At 33.6% G+C, this 18,025-nt stretch overlaps 3 protein-coding genes across 10 annotated transcripts; all 3 read right to left on the minus strand.

Moving 5' to 3' along the window:
* Window positions 1-217: 217 nt before the first annotated feature.
* LOC106777905 (probable apyrase 7) lies at window positions 218-3,996 on the minus strand. Of its 3 annotated transcripts, none has more exons than XM_014665726.2 (3): window positions 1,863-3,996; window positions 1,236-1,566; window positions 218-992 (listed from the first exon to the last, which is right to left on the minus strand). In XM_014665726.2, exons 1-2 carry the CDS (start codon window positions 3,667-3,669, stop codon window positions 1,256-1,258), a joined length of 2,118 nt encoding a protein of 705 aa, XP_014521212.1. In that variant the 5' UTR covers window positions 3,670-3,996; the 3' UTR covers window positions 218-992; window positions 1,236-1,255. The 3 variants fall into 3 exon arrangements, with proteins under 3 accessions (XP_014521212.1, XP_014521211.1, XP_014521210.1); XM_014665725.2 differs by having other exon boundaries at window positions 219-986; XM_014665724.2 differs by lacking the exon at window positions 218-992 and having other exon boundaries at window positions 1,088-1,566.
* Window positions 3,997-7,259: 3,263 nt separating this feature from the next.
* LOC106776483 (WAT1-related protein At4g19185) lies at window positions 7,260-11,775 on the minus strand. Of its 5 annotated transcripts, none has more exons than XM_022775798.1 (7): window positions 11,454-11,775; window positions 10,559-10,621; window positions 10,356-10,472; window positions 9,894-10,179; window positions 9,041-9,196; window positions 7,769-7,920; window positions 7,260-7,508 (listed from the first exon to the last, which is right to left on the minus strand). In XM_022775798.1, the coding sequence occupies exons 1-7, from the start codon at window positions 11,657-11,659 to the stop codon at window positions 7,439-7,441; spliced, it is 1,050 nt and encodes a 349-aa protein (XP_022631519.1). In that variant the 5' UTR covers window positions 11,660-11,775; the 3' UTR covers window positions 7,260-7,438. The 5 variants fall into 5 exon arrangements, 4 of the variants coding, with proteins under 4 accessions (XP_022631519.1, XP_022631518.1, XP_014519447.1 ...); XM_022775797.1 differs by having other exon boundaries at window positions 7,260-7,583; XM_014663961.2 differs by having other exon boundaries at window positions 7,260-7,643.
* A 1,723-nt stretch (window positions 11,776-13,498) lies between these two features.
* On the minus strand, window positions 13,499-17,464 carry LOC106778074 (WAT1-related protein At4g19185). Of its 2 annotated transcripts, XM_014665966.2 has the most exons (7): window positions 16,871-17,439; window positions 16,327-16,389; window positions 16,104-16,220; window positions 15,614-15,899; window positions 14,883-15,038; window positions 14,061-14,212; window positions 13,499-13,859 (listed from the first exon to the last, which is right to left on the minus strand). In XM_014665966.2, the coding sequence occupies exons 1-7, from the start codon at window positions 17,083-17,085 to the stop codon at window positions 13,688-13,690; spliced, it is 1,161 nt and encodes a 386-aa protein (XP_014521452.1). In that variant the 5' UTR covers window positions 17,086-17,439; the 3' UTR covers window positions 13,499-13,687. The 2 variants fall into 2 exon arrangements, with proteins under 2 accessions (XP_014521452.1, XP_022631384.1); XM_022775663.1 differs by lacking the exons at window positions 13,499-13,859; window positions 14,061-14,212 and adding an exon at window positions 14,219-14,752 and having other exon boundaries at window positions 16,871-17,464.
* Window positions 17,465-18,025: the final 561 nt, after the last annotated feature.

Genomic DNA, 18,025 nt, shown 5'->3' on the forward strand with positions numbered 1-18,025 from the left:
TTATTTTGACTTTAATTTATATTTAAAAAAAATTATGAATAAATTATTTTCTAAACATATTAATATACAACCAAATTTATTCTATTGTATTAAAACTAAATCTGCTACAAACTTTAATCTTATCTTTCACTCACTTTCCCTTTGTCTAAATAACTTTTTTCACTATTTTTACCTTCTTTTTTCCTTTCTACCTCAAAAAAGTCTATAGTAATAGTTAAAATTAATTGATCATGGCAATATTAGGAACCAAATCCGTTGTTCGACGAAAAATAGAAGTAAACGTGGTACTTTTCACCAATTATAGTAAATGGATGACGTATGGTTGCTTGATCAAATATTATTAAACTCTAAACAAAAGATTACATTGAAAATATTAACATTTAGAATAAAAGTTAGATATTGAGATATAATCTGGTGTCAGACATTAGAATCAATCAACAAAATTAGTAGAAAAAGAATAAAGTACATGCAGAACTTGGATGCATGGTCCTTTGGGCATGGAGTTTGTAAATTATTTGATTGAATGTCATGACATATTATCAAGGTTCAATTCCAAATCTAATATGAGAATAGATTTAATAGTACCTGAGATACTGTATCTAATTTTTTTCCTCCCTTGGGGAACCAGTAAGAAACTTGGAAAGTTGCAACATGTTAAGTCAATTCAGTAGCTTATTTGACTTTAAAGCGGGTGAGGATTGTTCTCTGTTAGAACTTCTCTGTGATGTTCATATTTTCTAAAGGGATTTCACAAGTCATCAGTCACACCAGTTATGAAACTAGAAATTCTCCATGGTAATAGCTGTTAATGAGTTCAAAGAATGGTATAGGAACCAAGGAGAGTTTATGCTTGACTTGTCTTCCGAAGCCACCAAGGAGAGTTTGCATAGAATAAGTGTTAGTTTGTGCTTAACAACTCGTGGATGTTGTTGCGACTCAATGCCAAGAAATAAATCATCTTGGTCGGGCACTGACGTTTAATTGGCCTACAACTTATAATCAACAATCCATGAAATTTGTTGCTATTTACAATAAATTTACAAACTAGGGGGAAATGTGTGGAAATCTTAATTAAATACAGAAAGAATATTCAACAAAAAATATGTATTACTTGACTATCACTTACTTACAGATGTTAGTATGTTACAGAGAAGAATCCCTCGGAAAATTTGTTAAAGTAAAACTCAAAGGAAACAATGATGTATTAAAAAAGGATGTTATTGTCGAAATCATACCGATGTTTTCAGAAGTTGAGCTAACTCTTGACCAGATGAACTTCAGCCAATGAGGAATTGAGATCTTCTCGAGACTGCGATCGCCTACTCTGCAGATGCATCTGACTCCTGTAGGAGGACCAGAAGGCACCCATGTTGCTACTGTCAAACTGCATCTGCCCTAAACTGTTTGAGGAATAGCTGTGTGAGACATTACTGGCTGATGGGTACGATGAAGACTCCATAAGCTCGATGCCACCATTGTTGTCATCTAGCCCATGCCCCAGACCAAACGGACTTTGTTGTGAATCTGCAATTTTTGGGCTGAGTGGCATTTTTGACCTTCCATCCCCTGCAGTGTCATATGTGTAAATTGAATTGAGGTTAACTCTACAATTATTGCATGCACATTTGTGACAACAGCAAGCTTTGCCAATTGGTGAAAACATAGACAAAACAAGTCGCAGTGGCATCCAAGATATACAAATGAACGTTGTCATCATTCCATACATGTAATAATTAATAGTATGAACTAAAAAGACAACAAAAACAGACTACTTTCTATTCTCCTTAGAAATTTTTTGAACAAAACAGTTAGATAGTTTTCGGATTGGTAGTGATCATTATTTACATAAATAAATAGTTTACCAGAGTTCACTGGGCTCCAATGCTGGAACCGAAAAGGAGACGGCATGGTAAGAACAGAAGCAGCAGAAACACTGTTATGCCTGGAAATTGGAAGATATTGCCTCCGGACAAACCTTGGCATCCATTTGCCAATACATGATAAAGCACAAAGAAGTAGAATAAATGAAAGCAACAGAATAGGCACAAGAGCAAGAGGATTTATCTTGATCCGGAACAACTCCAAATCACGAATCCCAAATCTAGTGGAGAATGCCTTTCCAGCTTCCAACAAGGCAACCCCAAGTGTCCAGGTGATACTTCCGGAGCCAACACTTATCTGATTATCCTTAATGTGCAAACCCTCCCTCAGCAGAGAGGTAATGTACGGTGCCCTAAAGCAATACTGATCAATAAAGGGTTGCGGAACAACACTTGCCTTTGCAACATCCCATCTCTTTTCACAAAAATCCTTACCCTTTGCCAACACATCATCAAGTGTAGCCTCAGAAGTCAAGTTGAAAAACCTAAATACAACATAAAATCCAGAAATCACATAAAAATGTCCATAGGGGCGAGGCATATTGTCACGCAATGCACAAGGCTGCGCTGCACAATCAAGCCCTGCGCCAAGATCATACCATTCAGACAAATTCACAGCAACTTTCGCTACTGCACTGCACTCCTTCCAATTAGGAGCACCAACAAGCACTAATGAAGTTCCCAACCGTCCACCCCCACCCAATTCTTTCCCACCTTTGTTATCAGATGAACAACGAGAACAAAAGTATTCATCCCTATACCCATCCTGCAAGCAAGGATGCTTCAACTCAATATTTCCACTACTGCCTAGATCAAAATTACCTAAAGCAACCTCCTTCCTATATAGATAGTCCACAGACTTACCAAACGCCTCATTCAGACCGTACCCCGGGAGCGAATAAGCAGTGAGATGATGTCTAACAGATCCAATGCTAACATACAAACTAGTATCATTATTCATCTGTTGATCACTCTCAAACGTGACCTGCAAAGAAGAGCCACCCAAATCAAGTGCGCCATAAGTAGCCTTCCTAGGCCTAGCCCCCAAAATGCCATTATCATAATTAAGGGCAATCCACCCATAATAAGCCTCCTCGGGGCCAGAGATAATCCTAACCCAATCTCTCTCACACATAAAGGGAGAGTTTTTAAGCACAGTCCAAGCATTATCTAACAGCCACATAGAATCAATAACCGGAAGCCTCCTCACCCCAGCAGTGGCAAAAAGAAACAACGAAGTAGACTTATGAGCATGAACTGGAATCTGCTTCTTGGCCCACCTAAGCAACGGCTTCAACGCCTTGTGCAACCCAGACACGTTGCGCACTAGTTTATCAATTCCAGGCTCGGTCTCCACTCGATCATAGGCTCGACCACGAGGCTTCTTGTGCAAGCTATTCCTCAAGGAGTCAACAGCAATTGGAAGACTGCTACGACGTTGGAACCGAACGGAAGCGCGGTAGACAAAAACGCGCGTGCCGGTGCTGCCGCAATCGAGTACAACGTAGTACTTGCCGGAACCATGGTTCCAATAGGAGTAAAGGAGGAAGAAGAGGAGGTAGGTTAGGAGGAAGAACGATGCGAGGAAGAGTGCGATTTTGAGGCATCTGCGGCGCGAGGAAGTGGAGGGTGTTGGAAGCTTGTGAAGGGGTACCGTGGCGTCAACATGACGGTACGAGGAGAGGTCCTGGAGAGAGGAAGAGATTCGAATGTTGTTGGATAGAGAAGTGGAGGAGTTTGAATTGGGGAATTTGGTGGAGACAAGTGAAGCAATTCTAGTAAAGACCATGTCTTTTTGCGAATTGGGGAATACCCAGAAGGATTAGAGAAGTGGGGTTAGGTGGGGGTTGAAGAAAACATGGCATTTCCGGAATTGGGATTTTAGGGGTAAGAAGGGTTTGGGTTGATTACCATTTTTGAGAGATGGGTGGATCTGGATCCGCTGGGTTCAGATTACAGCGGAAACGTTGGGAAAGGAGAAAGAACCAAAAGAATGCGAATGGGTTGCTTCGTCTTCTTGATCCATAGGAATCACGAAGACGGAGTTTTCAGAGACTAAACTGCTACAATGCACTTCCATTACAAACAGTGTCAGAAGGCTGAATTTTGGACTTAAGAGAGAGGGGAAATAATGGTGACTTCCATTATTAAAAAATATATATATTTTTATTAAAAATGAAAAAATTAATTATTGTTTATTAATTGTTACGTGTTTTATGTAATGTAATTTTTAACAACAACCTTCTTCCCTTTTCTTGGATACTGATTTGTCAGATTTGTATGAAAAGTACTACTTATGGATTTAAATGCAAATGAAACTAATTAACTTTTGTGTTAATTAAGAAACTTAGTTAATGTTTTTAAATTTATTAAATTCGTTTAGACATGGAATCTATGAAGTCGGGAATTAGAAAAATTAATTTAATATATATATATATATATATATATATATATATATATATATATATTGGGAATATTTTATCCCATTGTAAGCTTGGGAATATAATTTAGTAAAAGGATAATAGTGAGTATGATTTACACTAAATTGAGTATAGATATATTGTTTTACTTTCAAAAATTAATTCTCCAAAAACGAACACGATCATTCCTCATAATTCTTAGGAGCCATGGCCTTTACATTATTCAAAAGCAAATTTAGATATTTACACGGGTAATATATGAATTTGGATTTGATTAAATATTATTGTTGGAATGCTTCCAATTATATTATCTTTTACTTTTTATCTTAGGTTTTTCTGTTATAATTTTTTATATTGGTAGTGGAAAACTAATTACACAGTAAGTATATCCGTGTTATAGAACAAGTAATAAAAGGTTTAAGTAATATTCGACAACTCGTGTATTTAATTAGGTTATAAAGTTCACAATGTAAACTTTTTTATTTTTATCAAAAGAGTTGGTATGTAACAAGACATTTAAAATAGACTATTTATAATTGTAAAGACTAAATTTCATCTATTTTATTTTTTTACATTCACAAACATCTTAATTTCATATTTAAGTCAAAATCAACTTATCAATATACTCAAATTTTATTTCTAAAGACTTTGACCCTATGGTTACTCATCAAGTTTTAGTCCCTTAATCCTCAACAAGTAAAATCACGTATTAATTTCTAGAGTTTAATATTACTAATGAACCAAGTTTTTTTCCTAGGTACAAACATTTATTGGAAAATAAAATACTAGGTATGATTCTAGTGCCACCTAACATGAGTATTTGTCTAAAAATAATTCTTTCTTATCCAATCATGCTTCTTTGAGTACCAACGGGATTTCTTTTACCAGAATTGGTTCCTATTGACTTATTTCACACATTCAAAATAGATATTAGAGGTAAACAAACATAAAACAACTAAAACATAGAACAATGCAAAGTAAAGATAAACTTAAGGATTAAGCAAGATAAAAGCTATTGGAGAGTTGATTTTATTCACAAAACTCAACACCAAAAGGTAGAAAATAATGTTATCACCTATCATTATTTGTATTTTGGGTTTAGCCCATATTTTATTTATTATAAATGCAATACCTTATGTTATTTTTTGCACAAGGTATATTAATCTTATACCTAATTTTCAATATATTTAATATGGTATCTAGAGTTTAAGGTTCCTTTGGAAATGTAGTCTTCTTTAACATAAATGTTTTGTGCCTATGACACATGTTCTAATGTTTGGGAGCAAGAGAAATATGATTATATATACCAATGATACTCAATGTCTTTATGGTATCTGTCACAATCTTTTCAATGTTGTTGTTCCTCAATGTCAAGGCTTTATAATTGATAATTTAGGTAAGCTTCATGCTCTATTTCATGAGTTTAATGAATATTACCTCATGCCTCTATTCATGCCAAGAAATAGAGCAACAGTCAAAGTTTTTCATGGTGTTTGCATTACATGGACTTGCTATGAATATTCCCATGTTCGTGATCGGATTTCAGGTTCCTTTGTTGTACCCAAATTTACTTATACTTGTTCCACCCTTTTGTGTGTGCCAAGTAAACTCATCAATGATACACCTACTCTTATTGATGATTCCTTTGCTTTGGCATCTCAATATGATGATCACCATCCTTCTCGCATGCAAGTAAAATAGCATCACAAGCTAGGCAACAAGATTGACAGGTGTTATGCATTATATGGTCATCCTCCTCAATATGTTGTTGTTGCTCAATATGATCCCCCCTCACAATCATCTACTATGATCCTCCTCCATTTGATATTGTTGAAAAATTTGTCATTTTCAATGACTTTCTCAAATGGTATAAGGATTGTCAGGCTTTTAGTTTTTTACTGCTTTTGTTGCATGCATAAGTATATCTTTTATTGGTCAAACTCAATATTCTTCTCGTAGTTTTGGGATTCTCAACTCAAAAGCCATAAATCATATTACTAACAACAAATCTTTGTTTTCTTATTTGTTCTCTCTGAATAATTTACCTTTTATTATAATGATTGATGAGTCTAGAGTTTTAGTTTATGGTATTGAGATTGTTAACCTTTTTCTTTTTAGTATGTTCAAGACTGAAATAAGCATAATACAATGTGAGAAAAAAGTAGATTTCTGAGCAGAAAACAGACAAGGAAGAGAATATTGAATCAATGACATTCACACATTTTGTCCTCACTCTACATCATGTGGCTCAACCCTTTGCTGCGACACAACACAACCTAAAAAATCTGTCAAGTTGAAAATAGGCTATCTATTATGTAAACAAGTTTTATACAGTTACTTATCAATAATAAACTTATTAGATTTAATAATGTAATAATGCATGGTAATTAAACTTTTGTTTTGTAGTACTATGTTAAAGTATTGTACTGTATGACCTTGGACGGAACATCAAAACAATCACCCAAGAGACCAAACAGTTGTACCATACAAACCGATCATTCTTAAACAACTATTAGGTCTGATGAAGATTAGTTTATGGCAAAACATAATTAACACCAATTGGACAAAAATTAGACCAATTCAAAACTCATCTTGAAATTTATAAATATAAATTTTAGATAAAGAGAGATGATTGCATATTACACATTAACTGTTAAACTAGACAAATTTTTACTGATTTTGTCATTGGAGGTAACCTCCCAATTAAATCGAACAATTAAAAGGACTAACGATGACAAAAACAAGTGTTAGGACACATAGAACTTGAAGATCATATAACCTCGATCCCATAACTAAAACAAGTATAAAAAATAGAATTGATCCAAACTGTAAAATATTTTATTTGCCAATAAGTTTTACAAAATTCACCTTTCTTTGGGGTTGATGTTAGATTGTTGAAAGGGTTATTACAATTCCAGGAAGAGAAGGAATATATTCCATTTCAAAATTGCAAGCCAAATTCAGATAAAACTTTTGTGGATTTCAAAATTCCGGTATAACATGACAGCATGGACAGTTTGTCACGGAATACAGTGGCATAATCAAATACCAATTCATGTAACAAAATTGTAACAGTAACAGAATTTTGAACCACGAGTCCAATTTCTACAATGGATTGGCATTTAATAACTCATCTCCTTAAGCTGATAAGGTTTTGGAGGAAACAGAGGAGGACCCAGAGAAAGCGCGGCCTTTCTGGAGTGCAATTCTGTCATGAACAAGTGGTTCAGAGACCCAAGAGGAAGGCCTAGCTACTCCAACTCCAAGAGATGCTCGTTTTTCTCTAAATGATGCCCAAGTAACTAAATATAGACCAGTAATGATAAAAGAACCTCCTATGATGCTGTCGTCACATGCATGTTAAAACAGAATAATCTTTCTAAATTAAATTCAAACCGTCATGCTAAAGAAAGATTCCTTCAAGTTAGAACATAATACATCAACAACTGGAAATAAAAGGAGCTTTACCTTCCCAAGTAAATTGGACTTCCAAGGAAAATTTGGGAGAGGATGGCTGAAAACGCAGGTTGAAGCGGATTGTAAAGGGAAACCATGGCTGGCCCCAAGATTTTGTTACACCATGTAATGAGTCCATAGTTAAGGGCAGATGCAATAGTTCCCTGAACAGATAAGGAAAATATATGTCAAGATCTCTATGTTAAAAATCTACCAAAATATTTGTAAGAACATGGAATACTTCAATCTTTTCAGCCTTTAAGAAAATACTCTCGTTGCTTTTTGTTGTCATCACCTTTGAGCCAAAATCAACTGTACGAGATGTCAAGAAGAAGGATTTTTAACATGATTTATCAAAATATGAACAGATATGTAAACTTAAGTCTTTCACAAATCGTAAAAGTAAAAGAAAAAAATATATTGAGGAATACTTCATCAATCATCAAATGCAACATGGAATAAGCATAAGACCTGTTCTTTGAAGGAGACAGTAACACCAAATAATTCACAAAAATAATTAAAAAACTTTTACACTAATGTTATCCAAAGAGAAAAGCCAAAACTAAGATAAACTAGTAAAACCACTTTCACCTAGCAAGCTAGAGGAGAATATTTTTTTCAAGGCATAAATAACAGATAAAAGTAAATCTTTATATACTCTTGTAATTTTGAAAATCATCTGTAAGAAGATTAATGCTCCCTCTGATGACATGTAAGGAACAAATTTTCGTTCCAAGATTTTCTGATTTTCATACTACTCATAGTATGCCCCAAAACTTGGACAACTTTGATTATGAACAAAGACCATTACATTACAACATTGACTCCACTTCAACAAGCGAGAATGCTTCCGCTTACCAAGCAAGCAACAGGCAATAATTGATAGCCTGTTTCGTGCCTTCTATAGAAAAGACAACAAGACAGAAAACGTAGAAAAACACCCCTTTTCTGTATTATTCAACAATTATCAACTCAAAACACAGGCATCTACTAACAAAGGAAAATTCTTCTTTTCACACAGGGCACCTGCACAGCAACGAAAAACCTTCTCACCCCCCACAGCAACTAACTACTTAACTGCTTCTGTTTTTAAATTTCTTTCTATAATACACTTTCTACCCCTCTCATTACTTCCCTGACTAACATGGCCTAATGTGTTGAATGCAAGAATGCAAAAAATAAAAAAGGGCCAAATCTGGAAGACAACTCCAATAATTTAAAAGTATCATTAATAACCAAAAAAAGCTCTTCAGACTGGATTTGTTAAAAGTTCTAGTGACTCACAGCATACATAACAGCAAGGATTTCTGATGATGTCAAAGTCCAGTCAGTTGCCTCATAATTCATGAATAAGGACACTATAACCATCAGTAAAGCACCGAAGGAGTATGAAAATGCTGTGACCGATATGTTTGCAGGATATTTTTTTAAAACAGGTGCCTGAAAGCAGTTAAAGGTAACAATTCAGAAACACCAATAATTTCACATGTTAAAGAACCTAAGATCACAACAAATTAATCAGTTAAGTTTAGGAATCAGCACTACTAATTTGATGAATAAAGAAATTTGGAATAAGTAACGAGTCAATGACCTGGTGCTAATATGCATGACGAGCATGGAGAAGTCATCCAATCTAATCTAAGTAAACTTATTAAGAGTGTGGTTCAATACAGGAGGATTGAGGAGAGGGAGGGAAGAAATTGTTTTTCATAATTCAGAAAACGCTTGACCAAAAATTAGTGGACCTTACTTTGATATACCTCCAAACTCGAAGAAGATAATTATAGGGAAGGGAACCATGTTCATAGAAAGAATTAGGAGATGCAAGAAATGTTTGCAACAGAAGCAATTATCCAAATTACAACTATCCAAGGTCTACACTCTTTATCCTAAATCATATGAGACACAAAAAGAAGTTGGAATGTTGACAATTGACCAAGTATCGTAAGTTTCTTATCATTGGGATTTGAGTGGAAATGAAGATCCCTAAAAAGCAAGAGCATATAGATTCATCTCAGCCTCACAGGTGAATGCACAGAGAAGTTTGGGACTTGGTAAAAAGGGTAACAGGCAACATGTCATTGGTCACTAAATTTATTCAATAGTCACCTATGCATATGACAAAAAAAGATAATACCTGAATGGCTAGAAACGCAGCCATACAAATGCAGTTCCCTATCAAGCACAGAACCCCAAGATGAAAATGGTCTAACCCGAAGTCCTGGAAACTACCAATTAGCCATCCAGATGGCTCTGGCTGACCTTTGGCACTTATTTCATTTTGTATAGCGAGATTGATATCCGCATATCCTATCAAAGCTGGACCACGATACAAAACCATCACTACAGCACCAGAAACACAAATGATGGTTCCTCCAACTTTAGCCAGACCATCATATCTGACTAAGTTCACTCTTTCTGTACTGCATGAAAAGGTTTGTACAGATAAAAGTAATTCGGTGACCTGGTGTATCTGCTTTAGTGTACTAATGTAAATATATATGAAGTAAAAGTGAGAGTGTGCAGTTGTGTTTGAGTAATAGGATACAAACACATACAAATTGAAATGGATAACTGATACAGGTGAAATGGAACTGACCCCATCATCACAGCCAATATAAAGGTAAAGACTGGAATAGACGGTTGTATGGCAGCCGCATAAGTTGGATTAGTATAGCTTAAACCAATAAGAAACAAAAGCTGGTTGCCAAATATCCTGATCATGAATCAAGAATGCATCAATAAAGCACTGTATTTTTATATCTACTGGAAGTGGGAAATAAGTAGTATCAAGAGCCTAACCCAGTTAATCCAAGAAAGAAGAATGACACCAGTAGATTCTTAGTAGTGGGTGGTCGAATCTGTCTACAGTCCAACATGGTATGATCAAGATATCCATTGAATAGAAAGAAAAGGAATAATATAACAGGACATAAGAGGGAACAATAAATTGTAGCAAGTTAAAATGTTACATCTAAAGAATGAATGTGAAGCACGGTTAAATGTACAGGTCAGGAATATATGCTGCCACATACACACACAAAAAAAAAAGTTTATCATCCTCTTATGTAGCAATCATGGAACTACGGAATTGTCCACAAACACACATTAAATGTTAAAACCATATTTTAGAATATAATTAAAACCCTCAAAACAATGCAAACGAAAGCATGAGCTATATGATAAAATTACTTAAATATTAAGCATGCTCTAAATTATCAGGCAGAAAGGTCCAGATATCAATGAAGATGAACGGAAATTGTCATACAACTAGAGTTACCTACATTCCAAACACTCCAACGGTTTAAAAAACATACATCAGAGAAATATTTTTATAACACAGCCCAGTTCCCCTAAGTTGTATCAAGCACATGCAAACAATCAGAGTGTTGCAGACATCACCAACCCTCTAAATTGCAGAACAAACTAGTGTGCTTAAGCATCCAATCCAAACCGATCTAAGTATCCAATAACCAAAAGGAAATGTATCCCCAATACTCAGCTCTTTTAGAAGGTAGATCAATAACATAATAAATAAACTTAGAAAAGAAAAAGGCCAAAGTGTGAGGGAGGAATCCATTTAAATCGCATCCAACAGAGGGAAACAACGGAACAAAAGGGAGCATATTCATAGGTTTTGAAAAACATTGCAAGCACATTTTTGAGTAGTTGATTTGAAAGAAAAAAAGGAGCATACTTTTCACGGAAATAAGCAAAGGGTGCGAGGATGGAAAGGGCAATGAGATCGCGGAATACGCAGAAGACTAACTGGTTGATACCAACATTAAGGGCCACTTTGGTGATGACATGGTAGCCACCATTGAAAAGCTGCACCATCGCCATGGACACATGGGACTTCCATATATCACCCCCCACACCCGCTCCAACTCCAACAGTCGCCATTGAAATGAATCCACACTCTGCAACAAATCCCACAACTTCTAAAACACCAAATGGAGTGGTCAGGTTCAGTTGTTCGATCGTTGAAACAGTGATGCCAACACCAAACCCGATGCTTGATGCTTAGTTCAAACAATAATATATATATATATATATATATATATATATATATATATATATTAATTTATCTACAAACAATAATACTAATCATTTTAAATTAATTAAACTTATTTAACTTTTAAATTTATATAAAAGCCTAATTTTTTAAACTATTATCTTTAGTTATGTTTATTAGAAATAGTGTTTAATTTAAGGACAGTTTTAAAATTATGATATTAAATTAAATGGAAATAGTTGAAATTTATTTATATTTCCACTAAATTTGTTTTTCTTTTAATATATTTGAACTCACTGAATAAACATTAATTTTAAAAATAATTATTACCATAATTTTAATTATGGTATTCACACAAACTGAAACATTAATATTTTTTTTAACCTGTAAGAAAATCTGTAATTTATACTAATTATGTTAGGGATCTGTAATCCGGAATAATAATCCAGAATCAAGTTTCTAAATCTGAATTAAATGTGGAATTTTAGAAAACTATATTAATAAATAGATATAAATAACTTAGGTTTACATTGAATGATTATGAACGAGGGATTTAGAATTTAATGAGAAATCATATTGACAGAAACTAGTACGATGAAAATTATTTTGTAGGTTACTTTTTATTTAATCAGATTATTAATGGTACAACATTAATTAATTTGTTATTTTGGATATTAGTATTAAATTAATGGTATAGATTAATAAGTTACTTTTTGTTGTGGTTTTCTTGTTTTTTCAATTTGTAATATACTCTATTACAACTTTTGTTTAAAGTGCAATTATTTTTAATAGTTTAAGACCTAATATATATTATGGTATTATAATTATGTTTAAATAATTGTAATAACAATTTATGTGTTCTTTTTGAGATAATTTTTTCTTGATATTAAATTTTTGATGATTTTTATAATAATTAAACACTATTAGACTCAAATGTTACATTATATCTTGTAATATATACATATTTAAAGTTAAAATAAACTATTTTTAAGTAGACATAACTTAAAATATAATAGTTAAAATACACAATCTAGTGCAAAAATATTTAAAAATAAATAAAAATTTGACAAATTTTTCACCTATTAATGTAAATATATTGCAGTATAATTTGGAAATAGTAAAATAAACCTTTTCAATAATATAATAGTTAAAATAAAATATATAATACGAAGTATCTAAATATAAATAATAATAATAATATTAATATTGGTGATAATATACTTAATTTTTTATTTTTAATTTCTTATTAACCTTTGTATTTTACGTAGTTTTTATTTTGTTTTAATTGTAGTTTTCGCACCTCGTTTCTATTCCTATTCTCAAGAGGCAAGTCTCTCAAAATAAAACCATGGTAAATCTCAATTTGTTTGAAGAAGTGTCAACATGCAAGACAAAAGCATTCTTATCCAGTAACAAAGTCATTTCAATGAGTGACAACAGAAAATAAAATAAAAATAGAGTAAAATTCACTAATGCTTATTTTTATATATTTTTTAATCAAAATATCTGTATTTTCTTTTACTTTGTATTTTTTTAGTCAAATATCAATTTTTGTTTGATTTCTTATTTACTTCTGTTCATCTTATATACTTTCAACTCTTTCTCACCTTTCTAAATGAATGGCTAATTAAAGCCAATGAAACAGAACAAAACATTCAATTACTTTTACATGGCAATGAAGAGTTATCTCAGAATTGTTGACAGTTAAATTTAACAGGATATCAAAATTGGGAAGATATAAATATCATAATACACTTCACATTCCCAGTTTGTCCTCAAACAACATTTCACATTTATAATATAAAATACAAACATACCATTTAAACTGATACAAACAACAAATTCAAGAATCATGAGAAAACTTTTCACAACGCATTTCTATTGAATAATGAATTTGATGAGCTTGGCTTTGATGTTTACGCTGGAGGAGCCTGAGTGTGACCACTCTGGTATTCACTTTTTTCATGAAGAAGTGGCTCAGAGATCCAAGAGCCATTAGGAGTAACTCCATAAGTTTCTTGTCTTTCTCTATAAGATGCCCAAGTAACTAAATATAGACCAGCAACGATGAAAGATCCCCCTAGGATGCTATCATCACATGTATCAAAAAACAAGAACAAGAATAAAAGTAAGCTCCTAAAAAAAGAAAAACTTTTCTGCATTTAGTGTGTCTGTATTGTGTGTTGTGAGATGGTGAAGTTAGAAAAGAATTGATGAGTAGGTTTGTTGTGAGATGGTGAAATTAGAAAAGAATGCATGAAATATGTTGAAGTGGAAGGAGAGGTATACCTTCCCAGGTAAATTGGAGTGCCAAGGAAAATTTGTGAAAGGAAGGCAGAAAATGCAGGTTGAAGAGGATTGTAAAGGGAAACCAAAGCTGGCCCCAAGATCTTAGTGCTCCATGAAATGATTCCATAGTTAAGAGCAGATGCAATAGTTCCCTGAACAAATTTGTGAAATCTACATGTTAATAAAGCATCAAATAATCCATTAGAAGGTGAATCAATTAAAAACTATGTAGGAACTTCTTTTCATCCCTTAAAGTATAAACCCTTCGTTGCTTAACTTCAGTGGTTTATATGTCATTTTTGCTTAGATTTCTTTGCTAGACTACAAGTCATATTTGCCCTGCATTTAACAACCATGCTTCACCAGGTAGAACAAATTTTTGAACATGATCATCACAGCAAAATATCCTATTCTCACCTCTAAATTATTGACACTACCAGGTAGAAGCAGTGTTGTGGCTGTTGCCTATCTGTGTAGTTCATATAGATGACAAAGGATCACACTAGTTCTTTAATTCAAATTCTCAAATTAAACTATTAAAATTGGATTATTTTCTGATAACTAAATACCCTCCCTCAAGAGTATGTTGCAGAATTTGGGTGGCGGGGAATCCACATGTCATTGTCTGACTCAAGAATTTCATGATAAAATCATGAAGAACTTGATCTAATTTTTCTCCTCTTTATTTTAGACTGCTAGACATGAAAATGGCTATATAATTATTAGCAATACAGAACTAAGTTAGCAGAAGCAACACAGACATCTGTTAGTGATGTGTCATGTCATGAGAATGAAAATTGATTTAAAATTCCAGTGACTCACAGCATATGCAACAGCCAGTATCTCTGATTGTGTCAAAATCCAGTCAGTTGAGTCGTTAACCATGAAAAATGATGCGATCACCAACAGTGCAACTCCAAAGGAGAATGAATATGCTGTGACAGATAGATTTGCAGGATATTTTTTCAACAATCGTGCCTGAAAATAATTAATGGCAAGAACTTAAATGGGCCAACACTCTCACTAGTAAAGTAACCAAAGATCATAATAAATCAGCTCACAAATACGTGAGGTTAAAGATTGGTGTTTGTAGCAATAAGTAAATTCATCTGATAGAAAGTACAAAGTGATTGGTTTAATGCAAAGAATTGAAAGAAACATGTGATAGCGTTGTGATGTGGTCAAAAAGTGTGATTTATTTAGAGCGTATTCCAAATGGAGGGAAATAGGAGCAAAAGTAAGAGTGTGCTTTAAAGGGTTTTGCTTTCAGGATGAATAAATCAATATACTGCAACATATATGACCTCATCCCATTTCCCCACTGATTTGGGATACATGAACACCTCAGAAGACTCAATGAGAAGCCTTGTAAAGAACAACTTGATGGATATCATCAACATTGGTGTGGAAAGGAGAATTCAAAGCAATAATAAACAGAAACAGGAGCATGGTAATTTGATAATAGAGGAAGAAATGAACAGATATAATCAGCAGTCATCTAGTGGACTTTTATTTTAGTAGGTGTCCTTTGATGAATATAAACAAAAGGATACCTGAAGGGCTAGATAAGCAGCCATGCAGATGCAGTTCCCTATCAAGAACACAACCCCAAGCTGAAAGTTATCTAATCCAATATCAAGATAACTGTTGAATAACCATGCTGAAGTCTCTGCCTGGCCTCTGCCACTTGGTTTAATTTGTGCAACTTGATCCATTTCGTTACCCCCTATCACAGCTGGACCACGATAGAAAACCATAAATATGGCTCCTGAAACACAGATAAGAGTTCCTCCAGCCTTTGCCCAACCTTCATATCTGAGCAAGTTCAGTTTTTCTATGCTGCAAGATTGCTAAGCACACATTATTTTGTGTTCTGGTCTGTGTGAACATTTTCATGGATGTACAAATTTCTTTACTAACAATATGATTGTGCATTTCTTTCTGTTTACTAGAAAAAAAAGGAATCAATGATCAATAAATAAATTTTATATTTTAATATAGACATTTGAATACTAAGAAGAAATAGATAAGAATGAAACTGACCCCATCATCAAAGTAAACAAAAATGTGAAAACTGGAATGGTTGGCTGTACAGCAGCAGCATAAGTTGGATTAGTATAACTTAAACCAATAAGAAACAAAAGCTGGTTGCCAAATACCCTGATGATGAATCATGGAGAGAAAAAAACATTATGGTGCAATAAAATACTATACCATTCATATATCAGAAAAATAAGAAATAAGTGAATATAGAAAGAATTCTTACCCGGTCAATCCAAGAATGAAGAAGGACATCAATAGCTTCTTGGTAAGGGGTGGTCTACTTCGTCTACAACCAGTATGGTAAAAATGTACAATTAGGATACTCACGTATCAGAAATAAAGAAAATACTAACTCACAAGAGAGCACAAAAAATGTTTCAGGTTAAATTTCCACTTCTAAAGTTTGACTGTGTATCCAGTTAAATGCACAAAAACAGGTCATCATAAGACGGGTCCCTGGAACCATTATCAGTAGACAAGTAGAACACTTTTACAATTACTGGATGATGATTATGAACAAGTCTAAGCCAATTGGCACACTTAAATACAAAGATTAACTGTCATTTCAGTGTAAAGAATTTTTACAACGTTAACAAATCAGAAAATTTCGAACACTGTTTCTCCAAATACTTTCTATAAGAAAATCAATTTATTTTGACATTGTGGAGAAAAGTTTTACACGCTCTCATAGCATGCCAATTAGATTCTTTATCTTCCAATACAACATAATCAGTAACAGTTGAAGGAAAAGGGGAAAAAGAGCATGCCTTTCAAGAAAAAAAGCGAGAGGAGCAAGAATAGTGAAGGCAAGGAGATCCCTGTAGAAGCAGAAAACTAGTTGGTTGACCCCAACATTAAGGGCCACTTTTGTGATTACATGGTAGCCACCATAGAATGCCTGCGACAGTGTCATGCCCATATGAGCTTTCCACGATCTACCCCTCACTGATACAACTCCCGTTGATTCTAAACCTTCTGCCATTACAGTATCTCAAATGGGGTGGTTGGATGTCTCCTTGAAAACGTGAGCAGAGAATGGAAGAACACCAAATCTTATGCTTTCTTCCAGCTTCGAAAACAATCTTACAAGAACAAAACAAAAAGTAGCAATCTTTAGGCTAGGCAGGGTTGAACGGTGGTTTTGATTTCACCAATTTTCTGGATTTGTGAAGGGTACTACAAGTCTTATCCTAATCGATGCCGTGGATCCTACGTGTATAATTGTAATCCATTATGAGTAATCTCGGTTGGATTGAAAACAAAGTGGAAGGGTTCGTGAAGGTTTATATACATATAAATATGGTAATAGATTTTTTGAAATATTACCTAAAATAAAATCGTAAACGGATAATGTCTTGTCATGGATAATGTTCATGTGTAGGTGTAGAGATTTATGTGTGTCAAACCTTTCCACCCAAGAATCTCTGCACCATCGGACAGGACAACTCATATACAACGTAATACTCTCTTACTTTATATTAAGGAATATGAATACCTAGTACAATTTGCGAATAGATACTTTACACATAAACAACCTGATCACAATGTTTTATTAAGAATGCTAATGATGAAAGGGAATGTTATACTAAACAAAAACATCTGAAGTGGAATAGTAGTACGAATATAGAACAATATCTGCAGGTTCCTTCTCACTCATAAAGAATCTTATTTTAATTACAGAAAATTTGTAAATTCAATCATATTTTACTAATTTAATCTGCCATTGGTGTTATTCAGCAGACACATATGTGATGTGTTTTGAACTTCCTTTAGATTTGCACGAATATTAATAATTCATTACTTTTAGATTAAATTGAAGAAATTTTACTTATAATTTTCATGTTATTTTTAAACAATTTTTTTAATACTGGTGAGTTTAATTATAGAATTCAAAAAAATTAAAAATAAAATATTAAAAGCAG

The sequence above is a fragment of the Vigna radiata genome, chromosome 11 (assembly GCF_000741045.1).
Source record: "Vigna radiata var. radiata cultivar VC1973A chromosome 11, Vradiata_ver6, whole genome shotgun sequence".
NCBI classification, from domain to species: Eukaryota; Viridiplantae; Streptophyta; class Magnoliopsida; order Fabales; family Fabaceae; genus Vigna; species Vigna radiata.